Genomic DNA, 18,900 nt, shown 5'->3' on the forward strand with positions numbered 1-18,900 from the left:
GCTCCGCCCCAAGCTCTTACCCCTTACCCTTTTATATACCATTTTGACAGAAATTGTACCCCTTTCCTATACCTTTTACTGAAAAAAGGTACCCCTTTCATATACCTAAAAGACATGACATAGCCTTAGAACAGGACGTTTTCTTGTCATTTTTATGTAGCGCTTAATAAATTAAAATAATACAGCCATAAAGTGCGTCTGTTCGAAATATTTTAATTACAGGCCTTTTAAAAAACCTAAATGACGGATTTTTATACCCTTTCATATACCTAAACTTGTGAAATCGCTACCCTTTTATATACCTGAAGCCTGAAAAAGGTACCCCTTTTGTGCGGAGCCTCCCCGTATAGGCCGTTATATGGAGTACCCCCCCCCCCCCCCCGGGGAGCTCGCTAGCGCTTTAAATAGTTTATAACACATTTTGTGACAACGATCATTCGGTCAAATGCCCGACCATCCGGGCTTCTGTTCGATCAAATTCCCCACTATCTGGGCTTTAGTAGCGGTCAAATGCCCGGGGGTTGCCCGGGGGGGATGATCTCGCTTGGAATTGACTGATAAGGAACGTAAATAGTATGTAAACAATACCAGGCAGAGAAATTTTTTTTAGGGATTTATTAGCAATATTTTTTGCACTAAGCATGTTCAGTAACGAAGTCGGATCAAGATTTAGGATGGTCTTTAGTACATTTTATCTCCTCGACGAATTTTTTAATTTCTGACATGAGTATCGACGAGTAACTATTTTTCCCATTTTATAATCTCACAATGGTGAAAGTTAGAAACAAGAAACTTCAAGCAGTTAAGAACCGTGGGGTTAATGCTTGACCACCTCTTTCAGTTCTTTAGCTAGAAAGGTGACAGAGCCGCACAGTAAAAAATCTTTAGAAAAGCAGTCACTTGAGGAACACACAAATCGTGTTTGCGTGAGTTACGGAGTGTGCTAGTCCAGTCCCTGAACTCTCCCTACCCCCGCCCTACATAGGGGGCTGAACCCAGGCGCGCGAAGAGAGAGTTCAGGATAACTTGCATCAAATCTTGCGTGACCGTCACCAAGGAGCCGGCTGGGCCGCGTGGGTCTGCCACGATTTACCGACAAAACGACAAAAGAAAAAACGCGGTCCAGATTATGAACCGGCTTCTCACGGTTAAAAAGTCAATGTGGGAAGATTTTCGCGCTGTCGGAAATCGTGTGTTTTTATAATCAAAGCCTTTTAACGCGTCTATGATTGTTTAGTTGACTGGAAACGGACACGCATCGAATCTGTCATCGTTAGTATCTGTAATCTGTAATCTGTAGCCAATCGAAGAAAGCTTTGTACAATTAGTTGATCTTTTGTTCTAGGAACAGTGAGAGTGTTGTAATCGAACTCGGGACCTTGTGTGAGAAATATATATCTGTTTTAAAAAACTTCTATTCGTGAGCGAGTGATCTTTAGCGGGACTTATCGGGAAAACCCATTGTGTTGCAAGGCAATTATCTTATTCCCAACACAAAGTGGCACCTCCGACGGGACATGTGAGCGGAAAACAAAGAAACAAAACCAGAGAATCAAACAAGAGGATCGAACAACAGGACAACAATGGAGAAATTGACCTCGGACCTGGACGTTCAACTAAAACTACTGGCATTTACTCAAGGGAAGACCAAAGGGATTGTCGACAAAGGAAACAGGGAAGCAATAGAACGGCATCGGGATGCTCTCCGATCAATTGTGAAGAAGGTCGGCAGCGTGAAAACACAAATTGAAGAAGCGAAATTGGAGAGCGGCGTCGCTGTTGACGAGCTAACTAAATGGAGCGACGGAGTTGAAGCACAACAAGAAAAGGCTGACGAGGAAATCACGTATTTATCGGAAACACTTGTTCAAATCAATTATAAAACAAGTTTGCAAGCGAAGAAATGCGAAGAGGAGCTGGCCGAGAGAGATCGAGACAAACAACTGCAATTTGAGCGCGCACAGCTAGAACAGAAGCTGGAATTTGAGAAGAAGATAGAAGAAGCGAAGAAGAGTCAAAATAGTCAAGTTGCGGCGTCGCCGGCTCCAGGGAAAAGTGCTAAACTGCCGAAGCTGGTAATCACTAAGTTTAGAGGCGAGCTAACAGATTGGCCCCGGTTCTGGAGTCAGTTCGAAGCCGAGATTGACAAGGCAGAAATAGCTGGCGTGACGAAGTACTCCTACTTGAAGGAACTCGTAGACCCGAAGATACGAACGGAAATCGACGGTTTGCCCTATTCATCAGAGGGATATGAGCGCGCGAAAAACATCCTGACAAGGAAGTATGGCCAAACAAGCGAGGTCGTGAACGCGTACGTGGAAAACATCATGTCCTTGCCAACAATTGGTGGAACACAGCCAGCCAGAATACACGATTTCTACGAGAAGCTTCTTTTCAATGTGCAATCGTTAGAAACAATGGGGAAACTGCGAGAGGTGACTGGATACGTGCGGATGACTATTGACAAGCTGCCAGGGATAAGAGGGGATCTTGTGCGAACAGACGATTCTTGGCGAGAGTGGAAATTCCCAAAGTTAGTGGATGAACTCCGGAAATGGACAGAAAGAAACCCGATCCAATCTAAGCAAAACGACAAGCCCTGGCGTGACAAGAATTTTCACAATGACAAGCCCTGGCGTGACAAGAATTTTCAAGCCCAACAGCAGAGAGATGGCCGAAATCGGGGATGCGTTTACTGTGAAAAACAAGATCACAGATCGGTTGACTGCAAATCGGTAACCACCGTCGACGATCGTAGAAAAGTGCTTAGCAACAAACGCCTATGTTTTAATTGCACCGGAACCAAGCACAGAGCTGACGATTGCAAGAGCCTTTCCTTGTGCCAGATTTGTCAGAGAAAGCATCACACCTCTATCTGCAACAGCTTGAGCGTTAGTAACCAGTTAATGACAGCGACTTCAGTGGAAAGACCAAATGTGATCTATCCGGTCGTCGTAGTGGAAGTGCTGGGAGTCAAGTGTCGTGCGTTGCTAGACACCGGTGCCGGGAGTTCGTATGCTTCAGCAGCGTTACTTGATCGCTTAAAGATCCGTCCTCATCAGCGAGAAGTGCGACAGATCGAAATGATGATGGGAGTGGTTACTAAGCCTGTGGAGATTTTCAAGGTCCAGATAAGTTCACTGAAGGGCGATTTCCTCCTCGAAACGGACGTGACCTTGGTAAACAAAAAGCAGCTGCTATCCCTGGAAAACCCTCGCTACCAGCAGGTCCTGGAAAGGTACGGCCACTTAAAGGGAGTGAAGATGGACGATATGGACACAAAAGATTTCCTTCCAGTGCACCTTATCTTGGGAGTGTGTGACTATACCAAGATCAAGACTGAGACCGCACCACTTATTGGAGCCGCGAACGAGCCTATCGCCGAGAAAACCAAGTTTGGATGGACTATTATTTCACCAGGCAAGGAAGTAGATCTGTCTCCAATGTTCCTGACACAAACATCAACGGTAGATTACGACAACTTATGCAGACTGGATGTACTTGGACTCGCGGATTCTGCAACGGGTGACCAAGACGAGGTGTATTCAGAGTTCAAAGAGCAACTTAGCCGAGACGAAGAGGGTTGGTACGAAACTAGCCTTCCATGGAAGGGGAATCACCCATCTCTACCAAGCAACGAAGCAGGAAGTCTGCACAGGCTAACCGGCCTCGTAAAGAAGTTACGCAGCCAAGATATGATAGAGCGCTACGATCAAGTAATCCAAGAGCAAATTAAGGCCGGGATAGTCGAGAGAGTGAGCGGGCCTGCAACTGGGCAGCGCGAGTTTTACATTCCTCACAAGGCGGTAGTACGCGACACAGCAGAAACCACTAAGCTTCGAGTGGTCTATGACGCGTCAGCACGGGCCCACTCTGGTGCACCCTCGCTAAATGAGTGTCTGAATCCTGGTCCACCTCTTCAGAACAAGCTCTGGAGTGTCCTAGTTCGTTCTCGATTTCATCCAGTTGCAGTCGCGGGGGACATCAAACAAGCTTTCCTCCAAGTCCGAATCAAAGAGCAAGACCGCGATGCGCTAAAATTTCATTGGTTGAAGGACCCAAGCAGTCAAACCGTGGAGACGTTGAGGTTTACCAGAGCCCTCTTCGGCCTCACATCATCACCTTTCCTCCTGGGAGGAGTCATTCAGCAGCTGTTGGAGAGTTGCAGACAAGACTACCCGGACATTGTCAGCGAGATCGAACGAAGCTTATACGTAGACGACCTGATCAGTGGTGGCCCTACAAGTGAAAAGGCAAAAGAAATCAAATCAGCTTCTCAGAGCATATTCGCCAAGGGCACCTTCGAGTTGCATAAATGGCATTCGAATGTGAAAGAGTTGGAATCGACCGTTTCAGAGCCAGGCGCGGTCGAGGAAGAAACATACGCGAAAGAGCAGTTGAACGTCCCTAGAAGAGAAGGAGCTACCCTGCTTGGTTTGCCATGGAACAAGGAAAACGATACTGTTGGCGTGAGTTTCCCACAAGAGAAGGCTGATCCTAGCAAACGAGGAATCCTAAGCAAGGTGGCGAGAATCTATGACCCGCTGGGATTGGCCTCTCCTATCTCATTGGGCGGTAAACTCCTCTACCGTGACGTGTGTGACGCCAAGCTAAACTGGGATACAACGCTACCAAGCAAGTTGATGCAGAGTTGGGTCCGATGGGAGGAGCGACTTCCCGAGCAGCTTACAGTCCCGAGGTCTTTAGCAGCCTATCAAGAGGACATTCAGCGAATCGAGTTGCACGCCTTTGGTGATGCCAGTGGTAAGGGCGTGGCCGCGGCTGTGTATGCTGTAGTCGTTCAAGAGACAGGTGCCAATCAGGGGCTTGTGGCAGCGAGAGCGAGACTCTCCAAAAAGGGACTGACGATCCCTCGGCTAGAGTTGGTGTCTGGACATATGGCGGTGAATCTTTTAGCGAACGTGGCCTCAGCCCTGGGTGGATTTCCCGTAATGGAAAAGTGCTGCTGGCTCGATAGCACCGTTGCCCTGCACTGGATCAGATCCCCAGGCACATATAAGCAGTTTGTGAGTAACAGAGTTGAGAAAATACAAGCACATTCGGAAGTGATCTGGCGGCACGTAGGGACCTCAGAGAACCCTGCTGACCTGGGAAGCCGTGGTGGAGAAGTGACAAGTCATCCCTCTTGGTGTAACGGACCGACGTGGTTGAAGAACAAAGCGTGCTGGCCTCCAGATATTGTGACCAAGGCATCAGACGAATCAATGGCAGAAGTGAAAGCAATGCGAGATGTTCTTGCTGTGGCGATAGCAAGTACAGATGAGCTAGACTCCCTTCTTGAGAAGTATACCTACTGGAAGACGATGAGAATCTGTGCGTGGATAATGCGGTTCGTCCACAACATCCGTTCAAGGAAGACAGGAAAACTCAAGGGACCCTTGACAACTGAAGAAACAAACAAAGCAAGAACCTTTTGGGTGAAAAGAGTCCAGACCAGAGCCACAGCGGATAAGCATTATCAAGAAGATCGGTTGCAACTGAATCTACAACCAAACCAAGACGGCATATTGGAATGTCGAGGCAGAATCCAAGGGCATTTTCCGGTGTATTTGCCCGATAGTCAGCGCTTCACAGAGAAGCTCATAACACAATCTCATCTCGGAACGCTCCATGGGGGAGTTGTCAGTACCATGGCAAAGGTTCGAGAGCTGTACTGGGTCCCACGCCTTAGACGATTGACTAAAAGAATTGTGAAAAGTTGCCACGGCTGTCGGCGGTTTCAAGCACAAGCATTTTCATCCCCGCCCCAAGGAGACCTCCCAAAGGATCGGACGGAAGGTCAGACGCCCTTTCAAGTCGTCGGCGTCGATTACGCGGGACCGTTGAAGTACCGTAAGAACGCGAAGACAGAGGGAAAGGCTTACGTGTTGCTGTACGCCTGTAGCCTGACACGAGCTTTGTTCTTGGATTTGTTGCCCAACTTGGAAACTAAAGAATTCCTCGCGAGTTTCAAGAACTTCATCGCTCGACGCGGGAGACCGGAAAAGGTGTATTCCGACAACGGAAGAACCTTCGTTGGTGCCGCCCAGTGGATCAAACAAGTGATGCAAGATGAGAAGTTCCAGAATTTCCTCGCCTACGAAGGGATCCAGTGGCAGTTTAATTTGAGTCGTGCACCTTGGTGGGGAGGACAATTCGAGAGAATGGTGGGACTCGTCAAGGGAGCTCTTCACAAGTGTATTGGAAACGGTCTACTGTCCTGGGCTGAACTTCAAGAGGTACTGTTGGACATAGAAGTGGCACTCAACAACAGACCACTGAGCTACGTAGATGAAGACATTCAGCTACCCATCCTGACCCCAAGTTCCTTCCTGTTTGGCCAACCAAACATGCTACCAGAGTTAGAACCTTATCGCATCCAGGAACATGACCTGCGGAAGAGAGCTAAGTATCTGAGGAAGTGCAAGGATACGCTATGGTCACGCTGGACAAGAGAGTATCTCCGCGGACTGAGAGAGAGACACCGGCTGAAGCACAGGGGAGAAGTGACCTATCCATCCAAGGGAGAAGTCGTTATCATTAAGTCAGAAGAGAAGAACCGAGCACAGTGGAAGTTGGGAGTCGTTGAAGACCTAATCACCGGGCGTGACGGCGTGATTCGTGGGGCGAAGCTCAAAACTGGAAAGTCGCATGTGGAGCGCCCAATTCAGCATTTGTATCCTCTTGAGTTAAGCTGTGACAAACCAGTACAGACCCCACGGGACACCCTGAATGCAGACGCACCAGTCTACAGGCCGCGAAGGGATGCCGCAGCAGCAGCTAGATTTCGTATCCAGGATATTAACGAGAATGAACAATGAACAATGCATATATTTGATGATCGTGACTGATTTTCCAAATGTTTAAGTTTTGTGGACATTTGCTGTCTCGAAGCAAATGGGGGGAGGGTGTCGGAAATCGTGTGTTTTTATAATCAAAGCCTTTTAACGCGTCTATGATTGTTTAGTTGACTGGAAACGGACACGCATCGAATCTGTCATCGTTAGTATCTGTAATCTGTAATCTGTAGCCAATCGAAGAAAGCTTTGTACGATTAGTTGATCTTTTGTTCTAGGAACAGTGAGAGTGTTGTAATCGAACTCGGGACCTTGTGTGAGAAATATATATCTGAATTCTATTCGTGAGCGAGTGATCTTTAGCGGGACTTATCGGGAAAACCCATTGTGTTGCAAGGCAATTATCTTATTCCCAACAGCGCGATCGTTCTTAATGATTCTGGAGTTAGTGTTAAAGCACGTGCAAACTCACGCCGAAACCAATTGTGACTAAGCTTGTGTACTGCTCCTCTCGTGGAGTGGGTTTAGCATAGCGACTCGAAAGTTACTCGTTTGCGGGTTGTAGAGAGAAACTGGGTGTCAGCCGGGAGGGGAAAAACAAGTACACGAGAAAATCGGCATGACGGAAGACTACAAGAACTGACCGACTTTCATCGCGCTAAATTTACCCGGTTTACTTTGTCTCGTCCCAACTAGTTATATAGCTTGCGCGGTGATATAGACTGAAGAGGTATAAGGGAAATTCCTCGGAACTACTGGGCGAAATAATTTTTGGAATAACCATTTTCGCCTCAGGGAAACAGATTTTAGCATCCTCAGAACCAGAGAATAAAGCGAGTCTCTTCGGAAAAGTAATGGTAAAGGTCAAGTCTGCGTACGAGCCTAGTGGCCAAACGGGCCAGAGCTTATCCCGGTTTCAGTAGCATGAAGCCACTAGGAGTATTTCCAGCCTAGTCCCTAGGCGTTCTCTCTTGTCGTGAAATCCGCGCGAAGTCTCTCCCGGTGACGTCATGGCTCACAATGGGGTCCAGGTTTGACCGAGCCAAGAACGCCAAGGGACTAGCCTGGAGTATTTCTACTCCCCTTCTCGATGGAATGCAAAAGCCATTGCAGGGTAACCTCCCCCCCAGAATTAAATTTGCCGGTACCCAATTATACACCCTGGGTAGAGAGAGGCACTATGAGAGTAAAGGTGTCTTGCCCAAAACCACAACACAGTTACCCCGGCCAGGGCTTGAACCCGTAGCGCTCAAACCGGAGTCCAGAGCACTATTTAGGCCACACGAAAAAAAAAAAATAAAGAGTAAAAATAAGATAAAGGCTTCTTTCGAAAAGTGACATCACAACAAAATACAAAAGTGAGCTGAATGTTTTTCAGTGAACCATTTAATACATAAAATTCTGTTGTTTTCGTTTTTCTTCTTTTCAAGTTCCGTGTCATAGCACGGTCAGTAATGTGTTGACCAAGTAAGATGTTCTACACTTCATCTAAAACTCAAAAGCTCAACAAGCGACGAAAGAACGTCATTAATTTTACTCTTAATATTTACAAATTTCTTTGAACGCTATATAACATTTCACCTCTTTAACTTATCAGAAACCTACGAATTTTCCTTCCTGGCCAACCAAACAACAAAAGAAAAATAAAACAGCACAAACAATAGTTAGGACTGGGAATCACAAACAAAAAACAATGGAACTGGGAAAAGGAATTGGGTAAATCAGGAAATGGAAATTAATACCCCCCTTCAGGATCCTCATAGAAAAACCCTTTGATCAAAAAAGTCTGCTTCCAAATATATTTGTGCTCAGCTGCTCAGATCATCTTGCAGCGGTATATATATATATATTGGGAAATTCTAAGTAGGAAATTCATTATCTTGGTCTCTGAAGTTTCTAATTTCATACACTGACTCACCCGATGAAAACGTGTTCAGTTACTTTTTGCGTTAAAAGTTCGATAAGGTTCTTTTTTACATTATGTCACTTATTTAAGGACATATATTTTTTTCGCTTTGTAATCTGTAACCAAAATGCGACCATCCGGTGTTGTAGCTATGTATGCTGGGTCTTTTAGTCCAGCAACACTTTTGCCAGTAAAACAACCATCCACTGTAAACTGCTGAATGCGACTATTGTCTCTGTCACATACAAGAAGATTGTAACGATCGTTATGTTTATAAACACACAAACCCCAAGGATAGGCGAACTGTCCGTTGGCCTTGCCTTTTTCTCCAATCTTGTACAAAAACTTCCCTGAACTGTCAAATACTTTCAAACAATGGTTCCTACAGTCAGGTACAATGAACATATTTTTGTGATAAACGCATGCAATGGGTTGGTTGAGCTTTTCTAAGCCGCTATCTCCAAATTTAAACACAGATTTACCATCTTTTGTTAAGACCTGGATTCTGTTGTTGTTACAGTCGGCTACAACGACATGTCCTTCACCATCAATGCAGACACTTTCTGGATTCTGAAGCTTGCCCTCTCCTGTCCCGTACGTTCCAAAACTATTCACAAAGTCCCCTGTCTGTACATTAAACTGCTGAATGCGGTGATTTAAGTCGTCTGCCACCAAAGTCTCGTCATCATTCAGGAATGTGACGCCAGCTGGTTTGTTCAACTGTCCAGGATTATTTCCATAGCAGCCAAGTTTTCGCATAAACGTCCCTTCATTGTTAAATGTTAGGATACAGTGTGTTTTATAGTCACATACAGCGATCAGTCCTTTACTGTTAACAGCAATTCCACGTGGCTGATGAATAATTCCTCCTTGTAAATGTAACTCACCCACAATATCAAGGGGTTGTTCCATTACTTGGACAGTGAAAGGACTCTTAGCAAGTTCGTCGTCATTTATCTTCACTGTGATGTTGTGGCTGCCTGGTACTTTTGGTATGAATTTCACCAGGAAATTTCCATCTTCTTTTTCATTAATAATCAAACTTTCTTCTTGTTCAGCGGGTTCCACGAGCACTTCAACGTTAAATTTACTTTGAGCTTCACTCGTCAGTTCTTCTTTAGATGTGTTAGGACAGACCACAAACTCTGCTTCTAAACCAGCTTGGAAATTTTCAGTTAGTCCTTCTACTTTAGACAGACGTACATCTGTTTCGCTGGTTGCCATGTAACCCAGGCTTAAACTCTCGGGTGCAATAGTCGAGATAAACTTCAAGAATGAACTAACCGGAAGTGCTGGGACTGGGGTCTTGTTAAGATCTTCGAATCGCTGTTTCAAATTCTCCTTGCTTTGCATAATATCTAGGCTTGAGCTTCCTTGAACCAGGCTAATAGCAAACTCAACTGCTTGGTTGATTCGCTTGGTCGAAGACTGCACTTCTTTCTTGACACAGCCTAATTTCTCCATTCTCGATCCGCGTGTTTTTTTGAGGGCGGTAATGGCCTCTTGCTCGAGTTCTTGAATCTTAGCTATCACTTGTTCTTTTGCTTGGATAACTTCGCGTATAGCGGCGGTTACATTAGCTTCTAGCTTAGAAGCCGTTTCTTCAAGTTGACGCATCACATCACTGTGAACTTTTATCTTTTCTTTCATCAATTCGACGCCCGCCTTGATGATGTTGGCTTTCTCGCGACCAGCTGCTTTTTCAAGTTGATCAAAATTATGATTCTTATGATCAGTGTTTATGCAAATTTGACAAACACAAGTTTGGCATTCAACACAGAAAAACCCGGTTACCTCTTTTTCGTGGTACTGCTGAGAGCAAAAGGATTGTCGCTTTAACAAGGCCTCATAGTCTTGGGCTTGAAACTGTTTTACTGGCATGACTTTGTGTCCTTCAAACGCAGCGACTCTGAACACTTCATGTGCGTTTAAACAGTCAAGACACAACAATTTTTCACAATCAAAGCAGTAGCTGATCTCAGCGTCCTTTCTCTTACAAATACCGCAACTGATTTCGCTTCCACTGCCACTTTGTTGCACAGCAAGAAGACTCAACAAACTGTTGTGCAGAAAACTGGTCGGAAAATCATCAAAACGATTTCCTTCAGGGATGCCAACTTCTTCCTGACACTGAGGGCAACGAAATTTGCCTTGTCTTTGGCTGGTTAATGCGTATTTCTCCAAGCACTCACAACAGAAGGTATGAAGACAAGTTATTGTCTTGGGTTTGGTGTAAGTATCCAAACAGATCGAACAAGTAACTTGTTTTTTGAGGTTATTCAAGAGAGACTCCATCAGATTGTGAAACGGCAGTGGAATCGAACACACCTTTCTGGTGTTTACGATTTCGAGAACTGCCGACTTAAACATGAATAAAACATAATATATAATCACTTTATGGTCTTTTATTTATTTCAGGAGCCAACCAGGCAGATCGAACCCTCTGACCTCGCGTGAAAGCGGAAGTTGTGCCGATATGACAAACATTCGGTGTTGCATCGATTGCTAGTGTATGCGATGTGGTACGCTGGATAAAATAATTTCGGATACTCCGTTCATGGACTTGAACATTTCAAAAATACCTCATTGGAAATATGGTCATGTTTTTCTACACAGCATATTTTGTACCAGAGGATACGGGGGACGTAGACTGGTGGGTATTAAATTCGTGAATTTATAACCGACTTGTGGGTGCCTTGCGTGACACCCATGTCACGGTCTCGGACGGGGAAGCCAGTGGTGTTCAAATAACGCGCGTTCTTTTCTTTACTCTGAAAGAACAATTTTTCTGAAGTCCTTTTACTCGTTTGATCGCGCAAGAGCGAAAAACACGGTTCCACTTCAGGATTTCGGAAAAGAAAAACGTTGATAATCAATCTTTAGTCTTTTTCCCTTTAATGCTACTTGTTACTCGCTGCCCATTGTTACTCGTTATTTGCTTGTCGACACGCCCTACAGGCTCGTCAAAATACTGGGGAAGGGGAAGGATATAAGATATATTTCCTCCTCATCACGGTAGACTATGCAGGGTCCCTGCACAGGCAGACAATCTGTGTTTGGGGCCGCGTGACGTAAGCGTCACGGTACGCGCTATTTGATCTCTATTTGATTTCCCACTACGTGGGCCAGTTGCATGGTCAAATGCCCCACCAGTCGGGGGTGAAATGTCATTGTGAGTCGGTTTTCTCGTTGAATTGCAGTCGTTTTGCCTACGAGTACGAGCGGATTCGCTAACGACCAGTTACCTTATCGTTAACACTTGGTCTAAACGGACACTCCGGCCCTATTTATCAGCCAATTTTAATAGGAAAAGATAGATACGTTGAAACTAGGTACATTACATTAACGTAACCAAATACTAACTTCAAGCGCTTGAGCTCGCCCCGGGGGGGGGGGGCACTCAAAAAAGTTTTATACGGGGAGGCTCCGCCCCAAGCTCTTACCCCTTACCCTTTTATATACCATTTTGACAGAAATTGTACCCCTTTCCTATACCTTTTACTGAAAAAAGGTACCCCTTTCATATACCTAAAAGACATGACATAGCCTTAGAACAGGACGTTTTCTTGTCATTTTTATGTAGCGCTTAATAAATTAAAATAATACAGCCATAAAGTGCGTCTGTTCGAAATATTTTAATTACAGGCCTTTTAAAAAACCTAAATGACGGATTTTTATACCCTTTCATATACCTAAACTTGTGAAATCGCTACCCTTTTATATACCTGAAGCCTGAAAAAGGTACCCCTTTTGTGCGGAGCCTCCCCGTATAGGCCGTTATATGGAGTACCCCCCCCCCCCCCGGGGAGCTCGCTAGCGCTTTAAATAGTTTATAACACATTTTGTGACAACGATCATTCGGTCAAATGCCCGACCATCCGGGCTTCTGTTCGATCAAATTCCCCACTATCTGGGCTTTAGTAGCGGTCAAATGCCCGGGGGTTGCCCGGGGGGGATGATCTCGCTTGGAATTGACTGATAAGGAACGTAAATAGTATGTAAACAATACCAGGCAGAGAAATTTTTTTTAGGGATTTATTAGCAATATTTTTTGCACTAAGCATGTTCAGTAACGAAGTCGGATCAAGATTTAGGATGGTCTTTAGTACATTTTATCTCCTCGACGAATTTTTTAATTTCTGACATGAGTATCGACGAGTAACTATTTTTCCCATTTTATAATCTCACAATGGTGAAAGTTAGAAACAAGAAACTTCAAGCAGTTAAGAACCGTGGGGTTAATGCTTGACCACCTCTTTCAGTTCTTTGGCTAGAAAGGTGACAGAGCCGCACAGTAAAAAATCTTTAGAAAAGCAGTCACTTGAGGAACACACAAATCGTGTTTGCGTGAGTTACGGAGTGTGCTAGTCCAGTCCCTGAACTCTCCCTACCCCCGCCCTACATAGGGGGCTGAACCCAGGCGCGCGAAGAGAGAGTTCAGGATAACTTGCATCAAATCTTGCGTGACCGTCACCAAGGAGCCGGCTGGGCCGCGTGGGTCTGCCACGATTTACCGACAAAACGACAAAAGAAAAAACGCGGTCCAGATTATGAACCGGCTTCTCACGGTTAAAAAGTCAATGTGGGAAGATTTTCGCGCGATCGTTCTTAATGATTCTGGAGTTAGTGTTAAAGCACGTGCAAACTCACGCCGAAACCAATTGTGACTAAGCTTGTGTAGTGCTCCTCTCGTGGAGTGGGTTTAGCATAGCGACTCGAAAGTTACTCGTTTGCGGGTTGTAGAGAGAAACTGGGTGTCAGCCGGGAGGGGAAAAACAAGTACACGAGAAAATCGGCATGACGGAAGACTACAAGAACTGACCGACTTTCATCGCGCTAAATTTACCCGGTTTACTTTGTCTCGTCCCAACTAGTTATATAGCTTGCGCGGTGATATAGACTGAAGAGGTATAAGGGAAATTCCTCGGAACTACTGGGCGAAATAATTTTTGGAATAACCATTTTCGCCTCAGGGAAACAGATTTTAGCATCCTCAGAACCAGAGAATAAAGCGAGTCTCTTCGGAAAAGTAATGGTAAAGGTCAAGTCTGCGTACGAGCCTAGTGGCCAAACGGGCCAGAGCTTATCCCGGTTTCAGTAGCATGAAGCCACTAGGAGTATTTCCAGCCTAGTCCCTAGGCGTTCTCTCTTGTCGTGAAATCCGCGCGAAGTCTCTCCCGGTGACGTCATGGCTCACAATGGGGTCCAGGTTTGACCGAGCCAAGAACGCCAAGGGACTAGCCTGGAGTATTTCTACTCCCCTTCTCGATGGAATGCAAAAGCCATTGCAGGGTAACCTCCCCCCCCCCCCCCAGAATTAAATTTGCCGGTACCCAATTATACACCCTGGGTAGAGAGAGGCACTATGAGAGTAAAGGTGTCTTGCCCAAAACCACAACACAGTTACCCCGGCCAGGGCTTGAACCCGTAGCGCTCAAACCGGAGTCCAGAGCACTATTTAGGCCACACGAAAAAAAAAAAATAAAGAGTAAAAATAAGATAAAGGCTTCTTTCGAAAAGTGACATCACAACAAAATACAAAAGTGAGCTGAATGTTTTTCAGTGAACCATTTAATACATAAAATTCTGTTGTTTTCGTTTTTCTTCTTTTCAAGTTCCGTGTCATAGCACGGTCAGTAATGTGTTGACCAAGTAAGATGTTCTACACCTCATCTAAAACTCAAAAGCTCAACAAGCGACGAAAGAACGTCATTAATTTTACTCTTAATATTTACAAATTTCTTTGAACTCTATATAACATTTTACCTCTTTAACTTATCAGAAACCTACGAATTTTCCTTCCTGGCCAACCAAACAACAAAAGAAAAATAAAACAGCACAAACAATAGTTAGGACTGGGAATCACAAACAAAAAACAATGGAACTGGGAAAAGGAATTGGGTAAATCAGGAAATGGAAATTAATACCCCCCTTCAGGATCCTCATAGAAAAACCCTTTGATCAAAAAAGTCTGCTTCCAAATATATTTGTGCTCAGCTGCTCAGATCATCTTGCAGCGGTATATATATATATATTGGGAAATTCTAAGTAGGAAATTCATTATCTTGGTCACAGAAGTTTCTAATGTCATACACTGACTCACCCGATGAAAACGTGTTCAGTTACTTTTTGCGTTAAAAGTTCGATAAGGTTCTTTTTTACATTATGTCACTTATTTAAGGACATATATTTTTTTCGCTTTGTAATCTGTAACCAAAATGCGACCATCCGGTGTTGTAGCTATGTATGCTGGGTCTTTTAGTCCAGCAACACTTTTGCCAGTAAAACAACCATCCACTGTAAACTGCTGAATGCGACTATTGTCTCTGTCACATACAAGAAGATTGTAACGATCGTTATGTTTATAAACACACAAACCCCAAGGATAGGCGAACTGTCCGTTGGCCTTGCCTTTTTCTCCAATCTTGTACAAAAACTTCCCTGAACTGTCAAATACTTTCAAACAATGGTTCCTACAGTCAGGTACAATGAACATATTTTTGTGATAAACGCATGCAATGGGTTGGTTGAGCTTTTCTAAGCCGCTATCTCCAAATTTAAACACAGATTTACCATCTTTTGTTAAGACCTGGATTCTGTTGTTGTTAAAGTCGGCTACAACGACATGTCCTTCACCATCAATGCAGACACTTTCTGGATTCTGAAGCTTGCCCTCTCCTGTCCCGTACGTTCCAAAACTATTCACAAAGTCCCCTGTCTGTACATTAAACTGCTGAATGCGGTGATTTAAGTCGTCTGCCACCAAAGTCTCGTCATCATTCAGGAATGTGACGCCAGCTGGTTTGTTCAACTGTCCAGGATTATTTCCATAGCAGCCAAGTTTTCGCATAAACGTCCCTTCATTGTTAAATGTTAGGATACAGTGTGTTTTATAGTCACATACAGCGATCAGTCCTTTACTGTTAACAGCAATTCCACGTGGCTGATGAATAATTCCTCCTTGTAAATGTAACTCACCCACAATATCAAGGGGTTGTTCCATTACTTGGACAGTGAAAGGACTCTTAGCAAGTTCGTCGTCATTTATCTTCACTGTGATGTTGTGGCTGCCTGGTACTTTTGGTATGAATTTCACCAGGAAATTTCCATCTTCTTTTTCATTAATAATCAAACTTTCTTCTTGTTCAGCGGGTTCCACGAGCACTTCAACGTTAAATTTACTTTGAGCTTCACTCGTCAGTTCTTCTTTAGATGTGTTAGGACAGACCACAAACTCTGCTTCTAAACCAGCTTGGAAATTTTCAGTTAGTCCTTCTACTTTAGACAGACGTACATCTGTTTCGCTGGTTGCCATGTAACCCAGGCTTAAACTCTCGGGTGCAATAGTCGAGATAAACTTCAAGAATGAACTAACCGGAAGTGCTGGGACTGGGGTCTTGTTAAGATCTTCGAATCGCTGTTTCAAATTCTCCTTGCTTCGCATAATATCTAGGCTTGAGCTTCCTTGAACCAGGCTAATAGCAAACTCAACTGCTTGGTTGATTCGCTTGGTCGAAGACTGCACTTGTTTCTTGACACAGCCTAATTTCTCCATTCTCGATCCGCGTGTTTTTTTGAGGGCGGTAATGGCCTCTTGCTCGAGTTCTTGAATCTTAGCTATCACTTGTTCTTTTGCTTGGATAACTTCGCGTATAGCGGCGGTTACATTAGCTTCTAGCTTAGAAGCCGTTTCTTCAAGTTGACGCATCACATCACTGTGAACTTTTATCTTTTCTTTCATCAATTCGACGCCCGCCTTGATGTTGGCTTTCTCGCGATCAGCTGCTTTTTCAAGTTGATCAAAATTATGATTCTTATGATCAGTGTTTATGCAAATTTGACAAACACAAGTTTGGCATTCAACACAGAAAAACCCGGTTACCTCTTTTTCGTGGTACTGCTGAGAGCAAAAGGATTGTCGCTTTAAGAAGGCCTCGTAGTCTTGGGCTTGAAACTGTTTTACTGGCATGACTTTGTGTCCTTCAAACGCAGCGACTCTGAACACTTCATGTGCGTTTAAACAGTCAAGACACAACAATTTTTCACAATCAAAGCAGTAGCTGATCTCAGCGTCCTTTCTCTTACAAATACCGCAACTGATTTCGCTTCCACTGCCACTTTGTTGCACAGCAAGAAGACTCAACAAACTGTTGTGCAGAAAACTGGTCGGAAAATCATCAAAACGATTTCCTTCAGGGATGCCAACTTCTTCCTGACACTGAGGGCAACGAAATTTGCCTTGTCTTTGGCTGGTTAATGCGTATTTCTCCAAGCACTCACAACAGAAGGTATGAAGACAAGTTATTGTCTTGGGTTTGGTGTAAGTATCCAAACAGATCGAACAAGTAACTTGTTTTTTGAGGTTATTCAAGAGAGACTCCATCAGATTGTGAAACGGCAGTGGAATCGAACACACCTTTCTGGTGTTTACGATTTCGAGAACTGCCGACTTAAACATGAATAAAACATAATATATAATCACTTTATGGTCTTTTATTTATTTCAGGAGCCAACCAGGCAGATCGAACCCTCTGACCTCGCGTGAAAGCGGAAGTTGTGCCGATATGACAAACATTCGGTGTTGCATCGATTGCTAGTGTATGCGATGTGGTACGCTGGATAAAATAATTTCGGATACTCCGTTCATGGACTTGAACATTTCAAAAATACCTCATTGGAAATATGGTCATGTTTTTCTACACAGCATATTTTGTACCAGAGGATACGGGGGACGTAGACTTGTGGGTATTAAATTCGTGTCCAATATACACCAATAGGACATGAATTTATAACCGACTTGTGGGTGCCTTGCGTGACACCCATGTCACGGTCTCGGACGGGGAAGCCAGTGGTGTTCAAATAACGCGCGTTCTTTTCTTTACTCTGAAAGAACAATTTTTCTGAAGTCCTTTTACTCGTTTGATCGCGCAAGAGCGAAAAACACGGTTCCACTTCAGGATTTCGGAAAAGAAAAACGTTGATAATCAATCTTTAGTCTTTTTCCCTTTAATGCTACTTGTTACTCGCTGCCCATTGTTACTCGTTATTTGCTTGTCGACACGCCCTACAGGCTCGTCAAAATACTGGGGAAGGGGAAGGATATAAGATATATTTCCTCCTCATCACGGTAGACTATGCAGGGTCCCTGCACAGGCAGACAATCTGTGTTTGGGGCCGCGTGACGTAAGCGTCACGGTACGCGCTATTTGATCTCTATTTGATTTCCCACTACGTGGGCCAGTTGCATGGTCAAATGCCCCACCAGTCGGGGGTGAAATGTCATTGTGAGTCGGTTTTCTCGTTGAATTGCAGTCGTTTTGCCTACGAGTACGAGCGGATTCGCTAACGACCAGTTACCTTATCGTTAACACTTGGTCTAAACGGACACTCCGGCCCTATTTATCAGCCAATTTTAATAGGAAAAGATAGATACGTTGAAACTAGGTACATTACATTAACGTAACCAAATACTAACTTCAAGCGCTTGAGCTCGCCCCGGGGGGGGGGGGGCACTCAAAAAAGTTTTATACGGGGAAGCTCCGCCCCAAGCTCTTACCCCTTACCCTTTTATATACCATTTTGACAGAAATTGTACCCCTTTCCTATACCTTTTACTGAAAAAAGGTACCCCTTTCATATACCTAAAAGACATGACATAGCCTTAGAACAGGACGTTTTCTTGTCATTTTTATGTAGCGCTTAATAAATTAAAATAATACAGCCATAAAGTGCGTCTGTTCGAAATATTTTAATTACAGGCCTTTTAAAAAACCTAAATGACGGATTTTTATACCCTTTCATATACCTAAACTTGTGAAATCGCTACCCTTTTATATACCTGAAGCCTGAAAAAGGTACCCCTTTTGTGCGGAGCCTCCCCGTATAGGCCGTTATATGGAGTACCCCCCCCCCCCCCGGGGAGCTCGCTAGCGCTTTAAATAGTTTATAACACATTTTGTGACAACGATCATTCGGTCAAATGCCCGACCATCCGGGCTTCTGTTCGATCAAATTCCCCACTATCTGGGCTTTAGTAGCGGTCAAATGCCCGGGGGTTGCCCGGGGGGGATGATCTCGCTTGGAATTGACTGATAAGGAACGTAAATAGTATGTAAACAATACCAGGCAGAGAAATTTTTTTTAGGGATTTATTAGCAATATTTTTTGCACTAAGCATGTTCAGTAACGAAATCGGAT

The 18,900-nt window shown here is 44.3% G+C and overlaps 4 protein-coding genes across 4 annotated transcripts in view; 2 read left to right on the plus strand and 2 right to left on the minus strand.

The window, feature by feature from the left end:
* LOC144653604 (NTF2-related export protein 2-like) overlaps positions 1–18,900 on the plus strand; it is a 218,990-nt gene that overhangs the window by 189,622 nt on the left and 10,468 nt on the right. The gene's annotated exons all lie outside the window — the stretch shown is intronic.
* On the plus strand, positions 1,186–7,125 carry LOC144653515 (uncharacterized). Its single transcript, XM_078513508.1, has one exon. It carries the CDS (start codon positions 1,584–1,586, stop codon positions 6,819–6,821), a length of 5,238 nt encoding a protein of 1,745 aa, XP_078369634.1. The 5' UTR covers positions 1,186–1,583; the 3' UTR covers positions 6,822–7,125.
* LOC144653516 (E3 ubiquitin-protein ligase TRIM45-like) lies at positions 8,166–11,047 on the minus strand. Its single transcript, XM_078513509.1, has one exon. The coding sequence runs from the start codon at positions 10,996–10,998 to the stop codon at positions 8,785–8,787; it is 2,214 nt and encodes a 737-aa protein (XP_078369635.1). The 5' UTR covers positions 10,999–11,047; the 3' UTR covers positions 8,166–8,784.
* Positions 14,248–17,135, minus strand: LOC144653517 (E3 ubiquitin-protein ligase TRIM45-like). The gene has a single exon (XM_078513511.1). It carries the CDS (start codon positions 17,084–17,086, stop codon positions 14,876–14,878), a length of 2,211 nt encoding a protein of 736 aa, XP_078369637.1. The 5' UTR covers positions 17,087–17,135; the 3' UTR covers positions 14,248–14,875.

The sequence above is a fragment of the Oculina patagonica genome, chromosome 5 (genome assembly GCF_052425735.1).
Source record: "Oculina patagonica isolate OP01 chromosome 5, crgOcupat, whole genome shotgun sequence".
In the NCBI taxonomy this organism is placed as follows: domain Eukaryota; kingdom Metazoa; phylum Cnidaria; class Anthozoa; order Scleractinia; family Oculinidae; genus Oculina; species Oculina patagonica.